Genomic DNA, 20,758 nt, shown 5'->3' with positions numbered 1-20,758 from the left:
TTAATTATTTTAATAGTTAATACCACGGGCGTCGCCGCCTTAGAGGACATGAGGGACGCGTCCCACCCAATATTTGAAAAGTCAGGTTTGTCCTCCCCCCTAAATTGTATTAAAATTTTTTATATAAATCGTACTATTTTTGTTTAATTGCATACAAAACACAGTGGGCGCGCAAGCCCGCCCGATCGGCCGCTGTCAGACCGGACCCGCCGTCCTGTCCCGGGGGGTACCACCCGGACCCCCCATTTGTCCAATGGGAAGCTATTAAGTAGACTGCGTTTCCAATGAAAAGAATACGGAGCGAGAAAGAAAGTCTGTTTAGTCCTTTACAAAGTGATTTTCATCGTATTAATAATGACGCTGTTTACAACCAGTTATGTCCCATTTAAATAAATTTAAACGAAATCTCAAGAATATTGAAATAAATTATCGGTACGGGAAAAATGCGCTAGGTAGCCATTTCATGTTACTACTCCCTCCATTCTAAACAACTCCTAAAATTCCGGCTGTCGACTCAATAGGAACGGCTGTACGCCAAGCCGTGACGTGGCCAGGAATTTCGCTCGGGGGGGGGGGGGGGGGGGGGCCCAAAACCAGGGGGAAAACTTTTTGAAAAACAGAGTACTAAGTAATGGGTTTTCAACTAATTTTAACAATTTTCATAATCGAGAAAACTTCATTTGTTAAAGAAAATTTTTTAAAATTCATGATTTTTTACATTTTGTTTTATTTTATGAAAGAAAATAATTGTTTTTTTATATTTCGGGGGGGTGGGGGGGGGAAGGTCCGGACCCCTCGGCCCCCCCTGGGTACGCCACTGACCCCGAGGACTAACAGATATTATCAGAGGAAGACCTTGAAAAATCTGCGTATGGATTGAGATAAGATGGAAGCTGGAATTTTCTTCGGCCGGACCACAGAGGTCGTCGGAGTGTGTCGCCGAAAAATAAAGGTCATTTGATAAGTCAATTCTCCGCCTCTTGCGATCATGTAAACAGCGGATGCGTTGTGAGGGCGTGAAAAAAATTATCCATGAGGATCGTGGAAGCCCAGCCAGCACAGCCCATACTGCATCTATATGTGGAGTGGATGCAATGAGGATGCAATGTGTGACAGGATGCGCTAGGTACCAAACATCCTTTTGCCATCCTTTGATAGGTGCGCCTATGCAATCTTTTTCTTGGTAAAGGTTAATACTTAAAAGATGAAACTACAACCAGTATATAGTTATTTATGACAGATTGGTGTATGAATAAAAAGATAGAATACATAGAGCTACATAATTGGAACCGAGGAAATGTATCAAGTCAGATATCTTACGCCTGAGTATTAAACATTATAAAATCTGCAAACCCTCTAGCATTAATTATTATAAAATATTAAGAATCATTATTATTATTATTATAATTATTCACTGTATTCAACTTAGGTTACTCGGAAATTCCACCGGGTCGGTAATTTGTGCACGAAATTGATTACTTTTTACGCAAAGTACCTAATTATAATTGAACCCAGTTACTTTTATAAGTACATCTTACGAATACTAATTATTGACAAATTATTTTGAAGAATGATCGGAGGCTTTCCTGATGCATAGAATCGTGGAAGGTTCCTCGGGAATTCCACCGGGTTAGATTCTCCAACTCCATCTCGGCCGACGTTTCGATCTACGAGTTGTCCATCGTCATCAGGGCAACTCGCATAGGTATGGGAACAAAACATATAAGGTGAAAGTATTTATACAGGGTGTCCCATTTATCTTGACCACCTGAAATAATTTTTTGCCCAGATGCAAATTCAAAAATGTGTCAAGCAAATGTTCATTATCCGTCAGGGGGACATAAATCAGCATAATTGCCTTCCTTGTAGCTTTGTTATTTAGAAAGATATGAACAGCGGTATGTCTTTTTTAAATGGCACACTATAATTTTTATTCGGCAATTCATTTCCTCTCCTAAAGACTTATCCGAAATTGTAGCACAGTGGACCATAAACATAAACAGAACTTTATGAATACATAAGAAACTCGTCCACTTACTGGAGTTAGCGGTAAACAAATGACAAGCAAGACAAAACATAACACAAAAGTCACTTTGAGCCCGGGACCACAACCGCGTCCACGTCTAGGGTACCATATAAGAAAGACATACCGCTGTTCATATCTTTGTAAATAACAAAGCTACAAGGAAGGCAATCATGCTTATTAATGTCTTCCTTACGGCTAATGAACATTTTCTTGACACATTTTTGAATTTGCATCTGGAAAAAAGTTATTTCGGGTGGTCAAGATAAATGGGACACCCTGTATAAGTGATAAACCCGATCACTCCCTCTTAACGTATCCCGTGGTTGACTCGAAATTGAAATAAGACGGTAAGCGCAACGCGATGAACAGCGAAAAAAGGAAAGAAAAACTATTTCTGTACAACGCACGCAGGATCCGCTTATAGCCTACTACAAAACGTTGATCATTATGTGTATCTCTATGTGCGTAGTCTAAAAACATCGTGTGAGCGCACACACCAGCAAAAACGTTTGCAGCTACAGGAAAAATAGTTTAATGTAGTATAGTGGCCGGTAGTATTCTGCAGAGGTGCACAGTGACGTACCTCGATGCACTTTTTATGAAAATGGTTCATCATTTACCTAGAGACAAATTCCGCATGGCTTTTAAACCTAATGCCACTCTGAGAAGACTGCTTTTAAAATGTAAGGATCCCATAGACCAATTACACAGATGTGGATTGTGTTCGTTGAAATACGTATCTTGTCATTTAAACAAAAAGGCGATTACTCTTATAACACTAGGTAGAAAACATGATATCACATACATTTCATGGGTTCCATTTCTAAAACTCCATAGAAATTAAGAATTTCATATGGTATTAACATTTGTCATTTACCCATGGTCACAGCATATTTGCATATATGCGTAAAAAGTAACATTTTTCCATTTAATAAAGCGAGGCGTTTGGGGGGGGGGGGATGGGGGTGAAGCTAATTCTCACCCAATCTATCGTGGGTCAGAGGGATCCTGATCCTGGCAAGTAACACGCGATTATTTTTTCCGAACGGTGCCGTTATTAATGCACGCCACATCTCGCCAGAGCAAGTATATGACTCGGAATATTCTGATATTCCGCTTAAGGAGAAAATGTTGTGCTGCAACATAAAAATGGGATGCAATGACGCTTTCTGCCGTGGTGAAGGTGATGTTTCAAAGCCATCAGTGCGAATTAACGCCAACAATTATCCTTATATGTTGACTGAAGTCAATAGACAGGAATGGGACAATAGACATAAATACTGCGAGAACACATACCATCATAGCGAAGCTGATCTTATAAACGAAAACTACATTCCAACAAAACAAAGAAGAGCCTTCTACCGTTCTTTTCAGCCGGCTGAGCAGATGGATTATTGCTGTACCCATGGAATGGACAAAAAGAATGAACGCTTCCAAGCTGAATATTACTTCAGGCATCAATGCCAACAAACCTTCGAGCATACCTTTGAGCCGGCTGAGCAGATGGAATGCAGGACCCATAGAATGGGTCGAGAGAACCCTCATCTTCATACCGAAGGTGATGATAGAAACGAAAACTACATTAAATCACAACAAAATAGAGCCTTCTATCGTCCTTTTGAGTCAGCTGAGCAGATGGATTATTGCTGTACCCATGGAATGGATGTAAAGAATAAATGCATCCAAGCTGAATATGGTTTTAGGCATCCATGCCAACATGAGCCCCCAGAAGAATGGGAACCAGGAAACGGTGGGATGCCTGGTGACACGTTTGCAGCTGATCCCCCAGCACCGAGGTGGCCCGCAGAAAATCTGGGGATCTCTGAAGTGCCGCTGGATTATCTCCTGGTGCTGGTGGACAGGGCTTGGAGAGGCGAGGCTATTGGGGAAGTTGAGATACTTCTGGACTACGTGTACGAGAATATGATGAAAGAGCCAGAAAACGACCAGCTGTGGGAACAACCGCAGCCCATAATAAGAGAGGAGCTACTACTTAGGTTGACGCACATGATAAGAAACGCAATGAGGCGACAACAGCACAGAGTTTACAACAAACAGAAGATGACGACTTCCCGGCAATACTCCGATGAGACTTCACCCGGATTCAAGTGCTGCAGCCACCCTAACTACCAAATGCATTCATCCCAAAATGTAAGTACATAATTTAAACTGAATTAAAATACTTTTGCCAAGGGTAGAGGGATTATTTTCTATGAGTTACATATGAAATATGTGAAAGTGCGGGCATGTATTTCTGTGCGAGAGACCAGCATTGAAAAGGTGAAAACCTAGATCCCGCAGTAAATCTAATAGAGTGTTTAGGACGCTAGCGTATTAAAAATTTGGTTTCTTGCGTTTGGGATAAGCATTTATGCGAGTAATCACGAAGAACGACTTTCAATCAATAGCGTAGATGAAGTAAGATACAGGTGGGATAAATGTGAAAATAATTCATATTCAAGTGCACAAAAATTAAAAAAGAAGATGAACTGTTAAAATCCTTAATTGTGGAATGATTAAATAAATTTCACATGCTCACGAAACTGACTAAATCGTTCAACAAATCATTAGTCTTAACATTTTCTTTTCTTCTGGTGAGTGAAACGTATTTGCAAATCATATTTGAATCCTAAAAAGGGATAATAATATTATTAATAATTATAATAATATTATGAATTATCGTTATTTTTTCATGCGATATTTTTTCAAGACGAGAAAAATGCAAAAAATAACGAAAATTTAAATTTTCATTTAAAGCTCGTTTATCTTCATTTTTACCTTATTGTGATAAATTTTTAGATTGCAGCAGCCATTGGAGGAGATTTGAACGCCGCTTTGGGTTCAGAAATCAACGGAGAGGGAGGTGATGGTGGAAATACGACAAAGAGAGGACCTGTTCACGACCACTCAGTGAGATCAACTCACTTTCTCGCTAGTGGCATCTCGCCTGGTGGTACCAGCCGTCTTTCCAAGCCGGACGAAAAGAAAGGAGAAGTATACAACGATGGAAGGATTCACGCGAACGTTTGTCCGGATGCCGAAGGTGAGAAAATAAATTCAAACCATAAGACACCTATAAACTGGGAAACATTTAATAACTCTGTCCTACCAACGGAACAAAAAATAGAAAGCAGGAATGAGGAGAATGTTCGCAAAAGTGCTCGCCTCAAAGCAAAGGATGATTTAACAAGGGCAAAAGGCAGACGTGAAGAAACAGTTGACACTAATCTTCCTGTCAGTGTTGAATCTGATGTGGTGAATTCTAAACTTTCCCCATCAAAAATTCCTGGAGATTCATATCATTCTTCTTCGCCAGCTGAACGAAAGACAGAAAGCATTCCATCACAACAAACCTTCGAGCATACCTTTGAGCAGGCTGAGCATATGGAATGCAGGACCCATAGAATGGGTCGAGAGAACCCTCATCTTCATACCGAAGGTGATGATAGAAACGAAAACCACATTAAATCACAACAAAATAGAGCCTTCTATCGTCCTTTTGAGTCGGCTGAGCAGATGGATTATTGCTGTACCCATGGAATGGATGTAAAGAATAAATGCATCCAAGCTGAATATGGTTTTAGGCATCCATGCCAACATGAGCCCCCAGAAGAATGGGAACCAGGAAACGGTGGGATGCCTGGTGACACGTTTGCAGCTGATCCCCCAGCACCGAGGTGGCCCGCAGAAAATCTGGGGATCTCTGAAGTGCCGCTGGATTATCTCCTGGTGCTGGTGGACAGGGCTTGGAGAGGCGAGGCTATTGGGGAAGTTGAGATACTTCTGGACTGCGTGTACGAGAATATGATGGATGAGCCAGAAAACGACCAGCTTTGGGAACAACCGCAGCCCATAATAAGAGAGGAGCTACTACTTAGGTTGAGGCACATGATAACAAACGCAATGAGGCGACAACAGCACAGAGTGTACAACAAACAGAAGATTGCCACTTCCCGGCAATACTCCGATCAGACTTCTCCCGGATGCAAGTGCTCCAGCCACCCTAACTACCAAATGCTTTCATCCCAAAATGTAAGTACATAATTCAAACTGAATTAAAATACTTTTGCCAAGGGTAGAGGGTTTATTTTCTATGAGATACATATGAAATATTTGAAAGTGCGGTCATATATTTCTGTGCGTGAGACCGGCATTGAAAAGTTCGTGAGCCATTATTTTTTACCTTTATTGCTATACATTTTTAAATATTGAGGAATCTGGAATTTTATATTTTTAACTGCGTCACCTTCTTCTCGAGTTATTCGCGGCAAAAAAGTGACTGTCTTCATCTTCTCGCACAAAAGCTGATGAGGTCAACAGCACAGTGGATACGAAGCCCTAGGGCGGCCTCGTGAGGTTACACTCCTGGGCAGAGGTCTGAAGCTTGAAGCTTATCACCTCTGCACCACAGAAAGGGGAGTACTTGAGGGAACAAGGAAGGAGGCGCCGTACAGTGGTCCCAAAACGAAAAAAGCTGGACAAAATTAATAACGTCGTAATTTTAGCTAAAACAGCAACAAAAGTGGGTGTCTCTAACTTATCTTGATCGTCTCAATCTGATTTTGGCATTACTTTTACGATGTCTCTTCATTTTAGCATTTTTTGAGCTGTTCATATTTAAACAATTTTTAGAAAATCTTGATATAGATGTCATTTCGATTGGCGATAACTTGGCGTTCATGGAGAGCTTAAAATAGTATAATTTTAAGGTAAAATATGTATAAATTGTTGTCAAAACCCATTATAGAATTTTCACATGAAACTGGTGAGATTCGAACCCGCGACCATCAGCATAGTCGGTGAGATACCAAAATCGGAAAAAAATACACACACTCACTAATTTTTTGCTTGCATGTATTTGATAAGTCACATTAGATGAAATAAATGACTGATATTAAGAACATTAAGGAAAATTATTTTCGAATTGCAATAAAATCGCTTTCATGTATCACAAAGAACAAATTTTAAAAGAATCGTCGTCCGATGTCACCCCATCGGACTCATTGTCGCTCTGCGAATCACTTAAAATTAGATAATTTTCACCAAACTTAATAGGCTGACATCGTTTTTTTGTAACTCCTGATGTAATTAAAATGTACGATTCAGATATTTAAAGGAGTCTTCGAAAGATATCTTCATAATTTAACATTCTTGGGTACCTATTTTCTTGTACAGTGCTCTAGGAATTTCCTCATGTCTATGTTCCTGATCTCCAATGCTTCCTCCGTTAAAAATTCAATTGTAAGAAAGGATTCTTTGAAAATTGCTGTTCCATGTATCAGCTCTTTATGTACCATGAGCAGAGTATACTAATACCAACCATAATTGATGCACAGCTCAGCTATTTCAATGCAATACTGGCTGAAGGCTTCATTATTTATCTCATAGCCGCAGGACAGAGATTTTAATATCACTGAAAGTCTATGAAAAAGTGTTTCATCGATACCTGTCGTGAAAATTACAAACCACATTAATAATTACATTTCATACACATAAAGCATTTATTCGTAGATTTTTCAAAATTATGGAAACGGGTCCAATATTTCTTACTTATTATTTATAATTTTATATTTACACGTAATTTCATCTTGTCTGAAATTAAATCCTGAATTAAAACTTCACTTTTAAAAATATGATGATTGAGATTAATGAGTGATTATTTTTATACACTGCATATATTCGCCGACTGTGCATACACGGTAATCATTTGCACTCACTAGATGCGAGAGGGAGGTATTGATATGCTTCTGGAGGGAATTTCATTTCCTTCTGCAACCAGCTTTTGAACATCTCTTTGAAATGCTCATCTGTCCTCGAGCTTTGATTCCACTTTCTCAGGTATTTCGAGGAAACATTCTTATCACAAAACGCGTCATAATATTTTTTGCATGCTTGATTTCATTCATTCGAAATCTTGTTTTCAAATATTCAACGACATATTCCTTCTTCTTCGCTTATTAATATAATTTTCTCTCTTTATTTTTATTGTACACCGCAAGGTACGAAACAATTTGCGGCACCCATAATTCAAATTTAACACGAGTATTTACGGCTGTAACGATGAATGTAATTTCTGAAAGTTGTTTTTTTTTAACCAATAATAAACCGGAAATTATGAGTTGACATTGAATAAAAGATATACAAGCTTATATAGACTTGCCTCTGAATTTCCGACGTATCCTAAAATTTGAATGCCAAACATCGCCAAAGCAAGTGCTTTAATTATCTGGACAGGAGAAGTTTCTCGAGTTAGCCGTGTTAACACAGTTCGGAGCACAGCAATTTTTCACTAAGAAAATCATTAATTATTACTGGGTGTGAAATATTCACCACATCCATGCAATTGCTCTGGTGAGGGAGGCCGTCATCCTCATTCCATTATTATTAAAAATGCACTTGCAAGATTCACGCTCCATTGGTGGGTTTAGACGGATGTTTCCCTCCAAATTCAATCCTATCTAAGTCTATGGAATGTTGAAATAATTCTGTGAACAATTCTTGGCATTAGGGAGCATTTATTTCTCTTAGCGCCAATACCTTATTTCGGAATTACGTGCTGACAACGCTCTACAGCATGTAAGGGATCTTTCTCTATAAAAATATAAGGAAGGTTTTGCAGAGAATAGCATCGAGAAGTGTGCATACGATAGGCGTGAAGCGCTTGATATATGTAATCGTACAGGATGTAGAATTATACTAAATATACACCATGCAAGTTTGACCACCGATACAGGAATATTTGAGCGATAATGCCACTGTCTCCCGCCGGCCGCCGGCCAGCCGCCCTCAGCGGAGCGGTGCACCGCTCAACTTAAAACCCTCTAGATGTCGGATAGGCAAGTATAGGCAAGATTTTATATCTCTATCTTGTTGTACACACTCTTCCTAAGGATTCAGCATAGGAATCTTCGAGGGGCACGGAGGGGCACAAAACTATATCGACACATTTGACTAAAAATAGGCCCAAAAACAGCTAAAATTATTAATAATTAAATATTGTTATAATAAATTCTGAAACGAGCAAAACATACTATAATATTTTTAAAAAATAAACAAACTTACCATATTAAAATTGACAAATGAATCCCACGAAATTAAAATAGTCATTTATTCAGTTGAATTACCCTAAAATCGACTATTTCTATGCCTCGGGCGTTTTAGGCTGAACATGCCCATGTTTAACGGGTTACACAGGTCAGCATAATAATCACACAGACCTATCAGGTACGAAATATTTTAGGCCATATTCTGTAGAATCCGAATACATAATTCAAAACATCCTCGTAAAAAGTCGAAAAAATGACTTTTGGCCAGCTTTTTTCGATTTGGGACCACTGTGCGCCGCCGCGATAGGAGCCCGACGACGCGACGCGTCGTCGACGCCTCCTGGGAGAGATAGGGAAGGAAGGGGGGGGACGAGGAGTCCCGCACTCTCACAAAGGCGGGCGGGTCCTATGTTAGCGAAACCAAGCTTAAGCAATTATTGTTCTAACGACCTTGGAGGATTATTCTATGAGGAAGAATAATCCAACGATCAAATCTTTAGATGGTCAACAGCACAGTCCAAGCTCGTTGTCGCTTCTCAGCTACTCCTTCGTCTTGTGCTTTTGTCTCGGGTGGTTTACATTCTCGCTTGCAATCAGAGCCCCAAAAACTCAAATTGCTAAAAATATACATTAATCTTTTAAAACAAGTTAATAATTTGGAAAATTAGTCATAAGACAACCTTAATGTGTTAATACAAGCTTCGAAATACTCAAAACTTTCGTTACCTAAACGAACCCCCCAGAGGTGGGAAGTATCCCCCAAGGACCGCACCTAGCCCCCTTGTCCCTATCCAGGATACGCCACTATTAGCGATTACTCCCCTCAAGATATAATCCCCCCAAAAACGTATAAATGAACCAGAAAATACAATGAAGATACCAACTCGTGAAAATTGGGTGACGAATTTCACGTTTTCCTAGATTTTACTTAAGGGAGAAAGAAATAAATGGGGAGGATTTTATCGGTCGAACCTCATCTTACTTTTCAATTAGAAATTCTTTCAAAGAATTGCGATTCTGAATCTGAGTGAACGACACGATTCAAGAGTTAATTCTCTCAGTACCTTAAAACTCAGCTAAACATTATCCATATCAACATGTTTTTATTTTTTTCACAGACAAATCGCATGGATTACGGCAATGCATGGGAAGGTGAAGAAAGAAGACATCATTCCCACACCCATTGCCGTCAAAACAACGTTTCATCTACGGAGGAAAGGAACCAGTACCACCGCAGAACTGGATATCTGGGAGGAATGGTAGCTGGAGAAACTCGAGGCGAAGAGAGGAGAATGGCAGCAGATGTCGCTGCCGATGTCCATGAGTACGAAGCAATGACACGCGACTTGAAAATTCTCGAGGAGAAGAGGAAATCATTGATAAGAGCATATAATGAAGGGCTGGAGAGACTGTCGATGCTGAATGCACAACCCCAGTTTGTAAGAATGCCACATCGCAGAGAGCTGGATGACGTCACGAACGAGATAAATGTAATAAAATTGCAACTGTCTCAAATGGAAAAATATTATGGAATTGATAACCAAAATACTATCCACTCTGTTCAACCTGTCAGGCGATATTATTAGTGTCACTATTAATATGTCATAATAGGGGATAGTTTTTCCTTTCCTCTTTGTAAAATCAAAAATATTAGTTGTCACGCATCCTGATCATATAATGGCATAAAAAAGTGTGAGAGAGCAGTAGGACATTCAAGATGAACTTCACTACCTCCAATAGCTCGAATCAAACTCTTTCTTTTTTCTGATCTTTCAACAAAAAAATGCTAGTTTATGTGATTTTTTCCTGCATGGTCATATTGTTCTAAATATCATGGTGTATGTCACCAAAGGTATCCTCGCAATATCATCATGCCATGCCAAATACAATATTTTATTTCACTGTATGTAAACCTATGGTTATATTAAAATTCGATGACGTGGTTGTCTATCTCATTACGTTGCATTATAATTTTTTACCCTTGTTCTTCCATTGATCTGCATAGATTATATATTCCACTGAATTTCATAATCTTTTAATAGCATCCAGGGCTCGTTATAATTTTACAAATGGCCCAGAGCTCTTTGCAAATTTTTAGTACTTTTTTGATTAAATTTTTCAATTATTGTATTTAAGAGACAGTATATATACAAAATTAATCCTGCATCCAATGCCGTAGCAGAGAAATATTTTGGGGATTTATGAAACAGTAGACAAATATAAAACAATTTTTATAAGATGATTAAAATAGATTGTACATTTATATACAAATATTTATAATAAGCTCTTAAAGAAATATACAAACATACTGAGATTTTTTTCTGTATCCGATGCTGTCGCCACGACGAGAATAACGTGTAAAAGTGGCCCTACTTGATTTGAGCTGTTTCCGTTGGCGGACGACTACTCACCCTCCTTCTCAATGCTTTTTTGCCATTGTACGGCGAGTTACTTAGTGCATACAGGATGAGCGCAAGGGGTGCATTACGACTAGCCAGCCTTTATGTAGAGGGAAGATAACGTAATCAGTGAATAGTCAACAACCATGAAAGCTTTAGAACGCGATGAAATACTTAAACGAATTCTAATGATGCCATTTACGAAGATACCTTCTCACTTAACATACGACACTAATACTTGACTTTCAAAATACCATTCTTAACACGTTCCGTGGTCATGACGTGATGTCTACGCCATGGCAGTCTCTACTGAGTGACTGAGGACGTAAGGGGTACGTCATGATTCCCTCTTGCGTTGTATTCCGCGCTGAGTGCCAGCCACCGGTGTTAAGGTATGAGAGAGGGCCAGTTACCAGTCTTCGCCTGTTTGCCGTGCGTAAAGTTCCGGAAAAAATTTTTTTCTAATTTTTTCTGTTGTTTACTTTACCCCGTTTTGCTCTGCAAGGACGTCTATGGGGGTGGTTTTTTACAACATATTTCATAATTACTTTCATTTTATGATGCGGGAAACAGTAATATCTTCCCTCAGTTGTTATTACGCCTTTTTTGCAAAAAAACTTTTACAAATGTTCAAATCGAAATTAGAAGATACTTTTGCAGTTGGCAAGGAGGAGATATACTTCATTACAAGGTATTTTAACTTTCTATATGATTTTTCGCACAATGTTTAACGTTTATTTATTTAATCAGTTTTACAAGAAGAAGTAGAAATATTTTCTCTTGTCGTTATTTTTATTTTTACCGGCAATTGGCACTAAAGCCGTTCAATGCTTCGCTGGTTGCCTAATTTTGGACAGACTCCAGTTATATGTGATTCAATTCTTACGATAAATAATAAATGCTTTCTTTCTGATACCTTTAAAGGTTCGAAGTGAATTTCATTTGCTATGAGTTCATCAGTGCAAAATTTATTTTGCATTTATCGCAATATATTTGTTGCTACACTTGAAATAAAAACCATATTTGCATAAATATGGCAATAACTTTAGTTAAGTCTTTGTTCCACATTGCAATTTATTTTTTACTATTTAAATTTTATGCGTAATAGCTAGATTTCCCATCATTACGTTCACTTACATTTGTATTGGAGACTCATTAATTGAAATTTTCAATTATATTCGAAATCCTTTCATGCATTTAATTTGGCATTCGCCGTAACGACAAAATGCCTGAAAGGGCAATCTCCTCTCACCCAGTCGCATGCCGCCGAGCTCAGAGAAACTGACCGGGCCCGAGGATATGCATGTACAGCGATTGCAATGTCGTATACGCGGGGTAGACAGGAACAAGCTTCGAAGTCAGGAATAAAGAAGATTGAAGTGATTACAAAAATAACAAAGATGATAAAACTAATTTTGTTTAACAGTTGGCATGCAACTGCCATAGGAGCGATTTTAAAATGAATATTTTAAAAGTATGCAACCACCACCGTGAATTTGTCTCTAGAGAGCAGTTGTAAATGTTTAAAATTATTTGAAGTCAGAGCAATCTGATAAAAAATATCTTTTTCGCATTCTTTTCCTCTATTCTGGCGTCTTTTTTAAAATTCCTCCATTAGGTAACTAGGTAACAATAATAAGATGAATATATCATAACTTACTCTTGAAGATGATGACTAGTCATCTAAACCCGAGTAGCGTAAGGTAAAAAACTAGTTAATAGTATCATTAAAAATAAAATAACCAAGAAACCTTATAATTCCACTTACGTTTTTAAATGTATATTTAAATAAAATTGAAATCTTTACAATCATTGTACAGGTCTAACTTCTGTCTTGGCTTCCCTCAGGAAGATGTTATCGTCAGTTAATAGCAATCGATGTGTTCTATATCTAATTGATGTGTTACTGAAAATGAATTCTAAACGTTGAAACGATCTGGCCATCTAGGGAAAAACGTCGACCATAGCGCTCTGGTCACATACAAATTTATAAATATTAATCAGCTGATATACCTACTTCGGATAAGATTGCAACTATAGTCTGTATACCGTAAGGTAGCGCACGGGCCCGCCAGCTACCTGAGTCAGTTCGCGAACTGCGAGCGCCGGAGGTAGGGAAGGACCGGCCATAAAAACTATGGGACCGACTCAGGTAGCCGGCGGGCCTGTGCGCCACCCTACGGTATACAGACTATAGGATCCAGCGCCGGATCCAGGATAGGGACAAGTGGGAGGGGTGCTTGGTGGAGCACCTGGGATGTAATCTACCAGCATCAGTGGGGTCCGAACTAAATTACCATTTTATCTAGTGTAAATCGGATACCTAAACGGGGTCTGTAGCCCCCATAATCCCTCTCGGGATCCGCCACAGCTAGGATCATAAATTAATGCGACCCCATGTGAAAATGTGCCGGGAATCCTGTATTTCCAAATTCGGGCTCGCAGTTTGATGATGTCACATAATTACCAAAATGCGGTCGTTGTTTGCAAGTTCAAAAAGTGATCGCCTGCGACGCGCTTGTAACGGCTCAGGGGAGGTATTCTGTATTTCGTCGGTACCGCACCGATCGATTTCCCTTTCAAGCCCACCGACTGGACATCATTCCGTACCGACAACGGTTTCCGTACTAAAACGGCGTACTAAGACGGCACTTTCAGCGATTCTGTAAGGTCGTCGGTTTCAAACCAGTCGGTACGGTTCCCCCTCCTTCCCAACGGGGAAAATCCGAATATATCCGAAGTCAGAAGTCATCTAGTCGTGTCACCACCAACGAAAGAAGAGTCGTTCTTAATGTAGAAAGAGATAACAAGAATGCAAACCTAAATTTGGCAAAAGCGCCCGTTGCAGACGATAATAATATACCATTGAATATAAACATAGGATTCAAAAAGCAAATGTAGCAATGATGTACCTACAGAATCGAAGGAAACAATATTACATCACAATATAGTTTGTATGGGATGGAGATTGTTGTTGCTGGAATGAATTATTGAAACTATCCTTGAGATCGTAGTTTCTTTTTTATGTATTGGTTCCGTATATTGCTATTTATTCATGAATTGGTCATATAGTTGTCATTAAGTAAGTTCCGTCTAAATGTTATCAACGGAAGGTTATGCCATTGGCACCGTAGCAGACGAAAATCACATACCATGGAACGTGAACGTAGGATTCAAAAGCAAACGCAAATGTAATATTAGAGGAACAAGTAAGGAAATTCTTATAAAAATATGGATATGGGTGTAATTGAAAGAAGTGCAACGACGAGGAAGTATAAACATTTTTATTAGGTGAAATACATGTGTATAAGTTGCGCATGCCAAGTGAGGGAAAATGATAACATAGCGGCAAACCTCATACTTATTAACAAATATCTTCTTTTATCGTCAAGGGAATCAAATGAAATATAGTTGCTTGTTACAAATGGAAGAAACTGATACTGTTGCGGCAAACTTCATACATAAATGTAAAGATCTTATTTCTATGCCGAGAGAAACGCCAAATGATGATTGAGTGAAATAGTAGTTGCCTATTCGGAGTGAGATAAAGTGATAACATTGCGGCAAAACTCATATTTAATCAAAAATATATTTTTTATGTCAAAGGAGTAAATAAATGATGATAGAGAGAAATAAATCCTATTGCAAGCGAGTGAAAGTGGTGACATAAATGAGAGAAAGTCATTATATGGTGGCAAACCTCATGTTTATTAACCAATATTTTATACTTCTGTCAAGATAATCAACATAGATGATGACACAGTGAATATTAGTGGCCTATTCAAAGGGGGAGAAAAGATAAAGTTTCATCATACCTCTATATTTACTCGGTGATGAGGTAAAAACAAAATAAAACGTACAATGCGCACCGGGGAGTTCATGAAACCCACTAGTCGGTGGCCGTACCGACACCTTTTGCTGTCGGTACGGCTACCGACGATCTCCCGTCCTCACGTCGGTGCCGCCCCGATCGGGTTCGTACAGAATCGCACCACTGCTTGCCGGGAGTCGGTGTGACGTCCCACCCGACGATTCGGTGCCGCACCGATCGGTTTGGATATACAAAATATGGCCTCAGTTCAGAGTCTTCTAGATGGTCATTGGCGGCGATAAGGGCCCCGGCTAAAGGGGGCCACCGTGAGCTTCTAATTCATTTCCATTATACATTACATTATGCAATTCATTTACATTATACACAGCGGGAAAATTAAATATGGAAGTAAGGAAACAATTTATAAGAACCTACATCTGGAGTATGCTCCTATTCGGAAGTGAGGCATGGACAATGACCGCAGCGGAGAAAGCAAGGATAGAGGCCTTTGAAATGTGGTGCTACAGAAGAATGATGAAAATCAAATGGATCGACCGAGTTGGTAACGAGGAAGTCCTAAGAAGGGTAGGAGAGAAGAGAAGCCTCATGAAAACCTTAATAAGAAGACGGAACAACCTTATAGGCCACATCTTGAGACATGATGGCCTGATGAAGACAATCGTCGAAGGACAGGTGGAAGGCAAGAATGGAAAAGGAAGACCCCGAACAAAATATATGGAACAAGTAAAGTGAGATGTTAAAGAGAAGAAATACGTAGGAGTGAAAAGATTAGCTGATAGGAGAACTGAGTGGAGAGCTGCGTCAAACCAATCCTAGGATTGTTGACCAGTGATGATGATGCATAACTTATATAGGGGCCCCACAAAAATTTTCGCGGGAGAGGGGGCGAATCCTTAGCGCCATCACTGTTGATTGTCAAACAATAACTACGAAGTAGCCATATGATAAATACGACCAGGTGAGGGAGTAGTGCTGAAAGTGCAATGCAGAGGACTCTGGTCTCACATCCACGGGAACGGATCATTTCCAACATGCCATCGTTGTTGCCTCCAGCAGCGAATGACTCATTGATCCATTAAATTTAGAGATAAAACAAATATCCGAATGCGGTCATTTTCTTTCGGAAATACAGAAAAAATCCCCTAGTTGGGTGATCCCCCACTCTCCCTCTCTCCAAAATTTCCATGACATGGCAGACCGCGTTGATTGGGTGATTCCGTTGCGATAGCAATGATACCATTGAGTTTTCGGGGAGATTGTTTACTTCTAGAGTTCATTTTTGAGTTAGTATTGCCACACGGAGGCCAAGGACTCCTCGAAGTTATCGTAAAACGACTTCAAAAGCACGAGCGCGTATTTTTTTTGCTGGACCGCAGAGAGAGTCGCCAAAACATTCCGCTAGGTCTCGGAGTGAATTAGGAGAGATTTTTTTGCTTCTGCGCACGATGGCAAGAGAGAAAGGGGAATTACCTCCCCTCGTGACATACTCCCTCTCCTCCTCACGGCCGTTCCGAATTGGCCTGATCATACAACCTCGGTCTGTAACTCGCTAACTTGTGATGGCTAAATGTCGGCCAAAATCGATTTTTCGAGCAATCGATGTTAATCGAAATGAAAAGCTTGGCTTCTCGAGCAAAAATCGAAATGTGAATCAAAAGATCCATTAATCGAAAAATCGACGGATTTTTTAAAAGAAATACTGTTCGTACAAATTTTTTAAAATTATTAATTCGAAAAACACTCAAAATTCACATTTCAATAGTCGACAAAATCCCAAGAAAGACACCCAGAAAACATTATTGAATTAATACGAGTGACGTTTTTTTCAACTTCCGATGGCTCATGAACCAAAGACGAAAAGAATAAATTAAAAATTATTTCATTGCTAAATGTTGAGCATACTTGTGGTATCCCTTCGACATAATCGCCTCGGCGAGTGAGGAATTGTTCCTGCCTATGGACAAGCTTTACTATACCTTTTTAATAGGATGTTGCCGCCAATGACTTCCAATGAAGTTTGCCTTCGTCCTGAAGTTCATCGCCCGTTTGAAAAGCCTTACCTCCGAGCCACATCTTAATTTCAGCGTAAAGATGGAAGTCACACGGCACCAGGTTGACATTGCACGGCGGGTGATCGAAAATTCCCCATTGAAGTTGCTCAAGGAGCAGTTAGGAAGCATCAGCGAGATGACGGGCGTTGTCATGGATCAGAATACTTCCAGAAGTCAGCATGTCTCTTCTTTTGTTTTAAATTGGAATGGAAGTAATTTTTCACACCGTTTCACACTCTGGCCACAGTGCATTAAAACATTTTCTTTCATCGACATTAAGGTCAAGACATGTCAATGTTGAAGCCATTCGGCGAGTTTTCTGGCTCTCTCCGTAGAGCACACTAGGCGGGAGAATCAAATGAGGCAGTTTAGTGAATGAGATTGCAACTTGCATTAATTATATCTTGACCTGGTATGTATTTGTTTGCAATTACAATTTTGCTGGACAGTTTACTAAAGTACTTGCATTAAAATGTGTTTATGTGTATATATATTTCATTTTTTGTATTGGGTTAATATTTTCTGTATTTGTAAATGACGACTCCTATACCAACACATGTTTGTACGGTCTTTGAAGAATAAATTCTATTCTATTCTACTAACCACAAACTAACAACTTAAGGTCCGAAATGACTTGAGCGTGTGTTGCGGAGGACGCGCAATTGCCCTATCAGTGAATAAACCGCCTGTCGCTTGTAGGTGTTTTTACTGAGCGACCGTAGGTTGAAAAAAAAAACCGCCCTCGCAGCAGTCAAAACTTACAAATGCACGCACATTAAAGTTTTGGGATAGCCGCTTGCAACCATTCGGCTCCCCTACATTTTTTTAGAAAGATCAACAGATTGAGATGATCGAGGTGCCTTTCCAATTTTTCCGGCCTTACTTAGATAAAACCGTTTCACTCGGTACGGTAGTGTGCAATGCATGAATCAAATTAGAACAGGTTCTATTTCCTGTTCATGCATTCGTGCAAGTTGGGTGGTTACACGGTGCATTTTCGTGTTCAATTCAAGCGTTCCTACATTAGGTGCTTTCCATTCAGCGACACACGTCGACACAAATCGGCTTGAATTGCGGTTCTCGTGTTCCATTCTATGTGTGCCGTGGATTGTTGTGATACAAGTCAACAAACGATTACGCGCTGGAATTTGAGAGTTATGACGAATTTTTGCTTCTGCGCACGATGGCAAGAGAGAAAGGGGAATTACCTCTCCTCGTGACATACCCCCTCCCCTCCTCACGGTCGATCCGAATTGGCCTGATCATACGACCTCGGTCTGTACCTCGCTAACTTGTGATGGATAAATGTCGGTCAAAATCGATTTTTCGAGCAATCGATGTTAATCGAAATGAAAATCTCGACTTCTCGAACAAAAATCAAAATCTGAATCAAAAGATCCATTAATCGAAAAATCGACGGATTTTTTTAAAAAGAAATACTGTTCGTACAAATTTTTTTATTATTAATTCGAAAAACACTCAAAATTCACATTTGAATGGTCGAAAAAATCCCAAAAAAGACACCCAGAAAACATAATTGAATTAATACGAGTGACGTTTTTTCAACTTCCGATGGCTCATGAACCGTGAGTCCGTTTCCGTTTCCGTCCGTGAATTTCGACACAAGTCGATGCGTGAGTCGCATGAATGAAAAACACCCATTTAGATATTAACTCATTCAGGTTAATGCATCGTGTAACCAGGCCTATGTGTAAGTAATATTCGTATTCAGAGACCTTCACAGCGTTAAACGGACAGGCTTTAGGCGCTAGAAGCGTGAAACGGACCGCAGCCTTGCGATCAATAAATAAATAAATAAATAATAATATGAAATATACTGTAAAAATACATACGTTAATCAATGTGAACGAAAGCGTGGCGTTAATTCGATGAAAAAATACAGAATATGTACTCACGGAGGCGTCGAATCCCGCCACGTAGTTGGGACAGGGCAGGACGGCCATTTCGCCAGGGTCCGCCTCGCCCCAGCACAAGATGCCGTCCCACCAGCCGGGACATCTCAGAGGCGGGAGAGGCGTTGAGGAGATCTCCTGCTCTTCAACGGTCGCATCCGCGATGGTCCGCAGACACTTGAGTTGCTCCTGTTCAAGCACCTGATCCTGGTCGTCCCCGCTCGAGATGGGGGCCATCGAAGGCACCATGTCTTACCTCTTGCAACGCACCTACGATGAAACAAGAAAATCATCTGTTACTTTAAAATCAAAAATACTCATTAATATTTAAAAATTGATGGTAAATATCAATTGAGGACACTATAAGCCAAGGGTTACATTGATAGTTCATTTCCTCAAGGACTTTTCCTTTGGAGCATCAATAAGTTGACAAAAACTCGGACATATCGTAATCAGAAAGACACTCGCTGTAATAGTAATCTCTGATACTTTCCCGGCGAGTATATTCGAAAAAGGCTATTCGGGCTTCCGGCCGGGTGGTCTCCCTCCATTCTGCCGACGTTTCGGAACACGAGTCGGGTTCCATCCTCAGGGTTAAACGACTTTATTAAAACTTTAAACGATTAAAACGACTTTAAACGATTTTTATTTAGCCCTGAGGATGGAACCCGACTGGGATATTTAGGGAAGAATGACGCCTCGGTAGCTTAACTGGCTAGAGCACTCGACCGGAAATCGGGGGATCCGGGTTCGAATCCCGGTCAAGGCGGTTGATTTTTTCTCTGTGGATCTTTCGCACGATTGTGCATTGCGGGTGACTCCCCTAAAAGTTATCACCGCGCCTAGTCCCGGTATACTTTAAACTGGTGGGGATATACTTTATTACTGTTATTGTTATATTCCCGTTCGTTATAATAAAATTAAATATCAGTATAAGTGCAGGTAAATGACTAGTTTACTCTCGTCAAATTTTATTTTCAGCTGAGCGGTGTTGTGGAACGTAACCGTGGTGATCAATAATAATTTTTCCTTGGGAAAAGATGCTTGAGTCATAACTTCGCGAAACCTGCCAATGAAGTAAGAAAAAAGGTTCACATTGTGTGTTCCGTAAGTTATTTTAATGTATTAATGAGTTATGACCGAAAATTTCACCAAATAGTAAGCATTGACCATTATGAGATTGTCAATGTTTTGGTCAAAGTGGGCGTGGCTCGTCCTACCCAAGCACCCCCATTCCGGCAACACTTCGCTCCACGCTCGAAACCAGTGGTCCAGATATTTGGGCGATTCCATGAAAATGTCAACTTTTTCTGTCGAATTAAAATTTAGGCTGGAAACATTTTATCTTGATTAATCAACAGCTAAATGATTGAATTTTATGAAATCAGTATTTGAAACATTATTCAGAGTCTTATGAAAAGATTTCAACTTATACTTCGATTCACAGACCTTTGAAGATGTTTGAAAACATTACGCTTAGGAGGTTGACCT

The 20,758-nt window shown here is 39.8% G+C and overlaps 1 protein-coding gene across 1 annotated transcript in view; it reads right to left on the bottom strand.

Annotated features, from left to right (window-relative positions):
• The window catches only part of LOC124163405 (parathyroid hormone/parathyroid hormone-related peptide receptor-like), a 49,796-nt gene extending 30,264 nt beyond the window's left edge, over window positions 1-19,532 (bottom strand). The window contains exon 1 of the mRNA XM_046540290.1: window positions 19,271-19,532. Within this exon, the coding sequence (XP_046396246.1) occupies window positions 19,271-19,516 (246 nt within the window). The 5' untranslated portion in view covers window positions 19,517-19,532. The remainder of the gene's footprint in view (window positions 1-19,270) is intronic.
• Between the last annotated feature and the right edge of the window lie 1,226 nt (window positions 19,533-20,758).

Source organism: Ischnura elegans, chromosome 8, assembly GCF_921293095.1.
Source record: "Ischnura elegans chromosome 8, ioIscEleg1.1, whole genome shotgun sequence".
Classification (NCBI taxonomy): Eukaryota; Metazoa; Arthropoda; class Insecta; order Odonata; family Coenagrionidae; genus Ischnura; species Ischnura elegans.
Note: the sequence above shows the minus strand (reverse complement) of the source record. Positions and strands in the feature narration are given on the sequence as shown.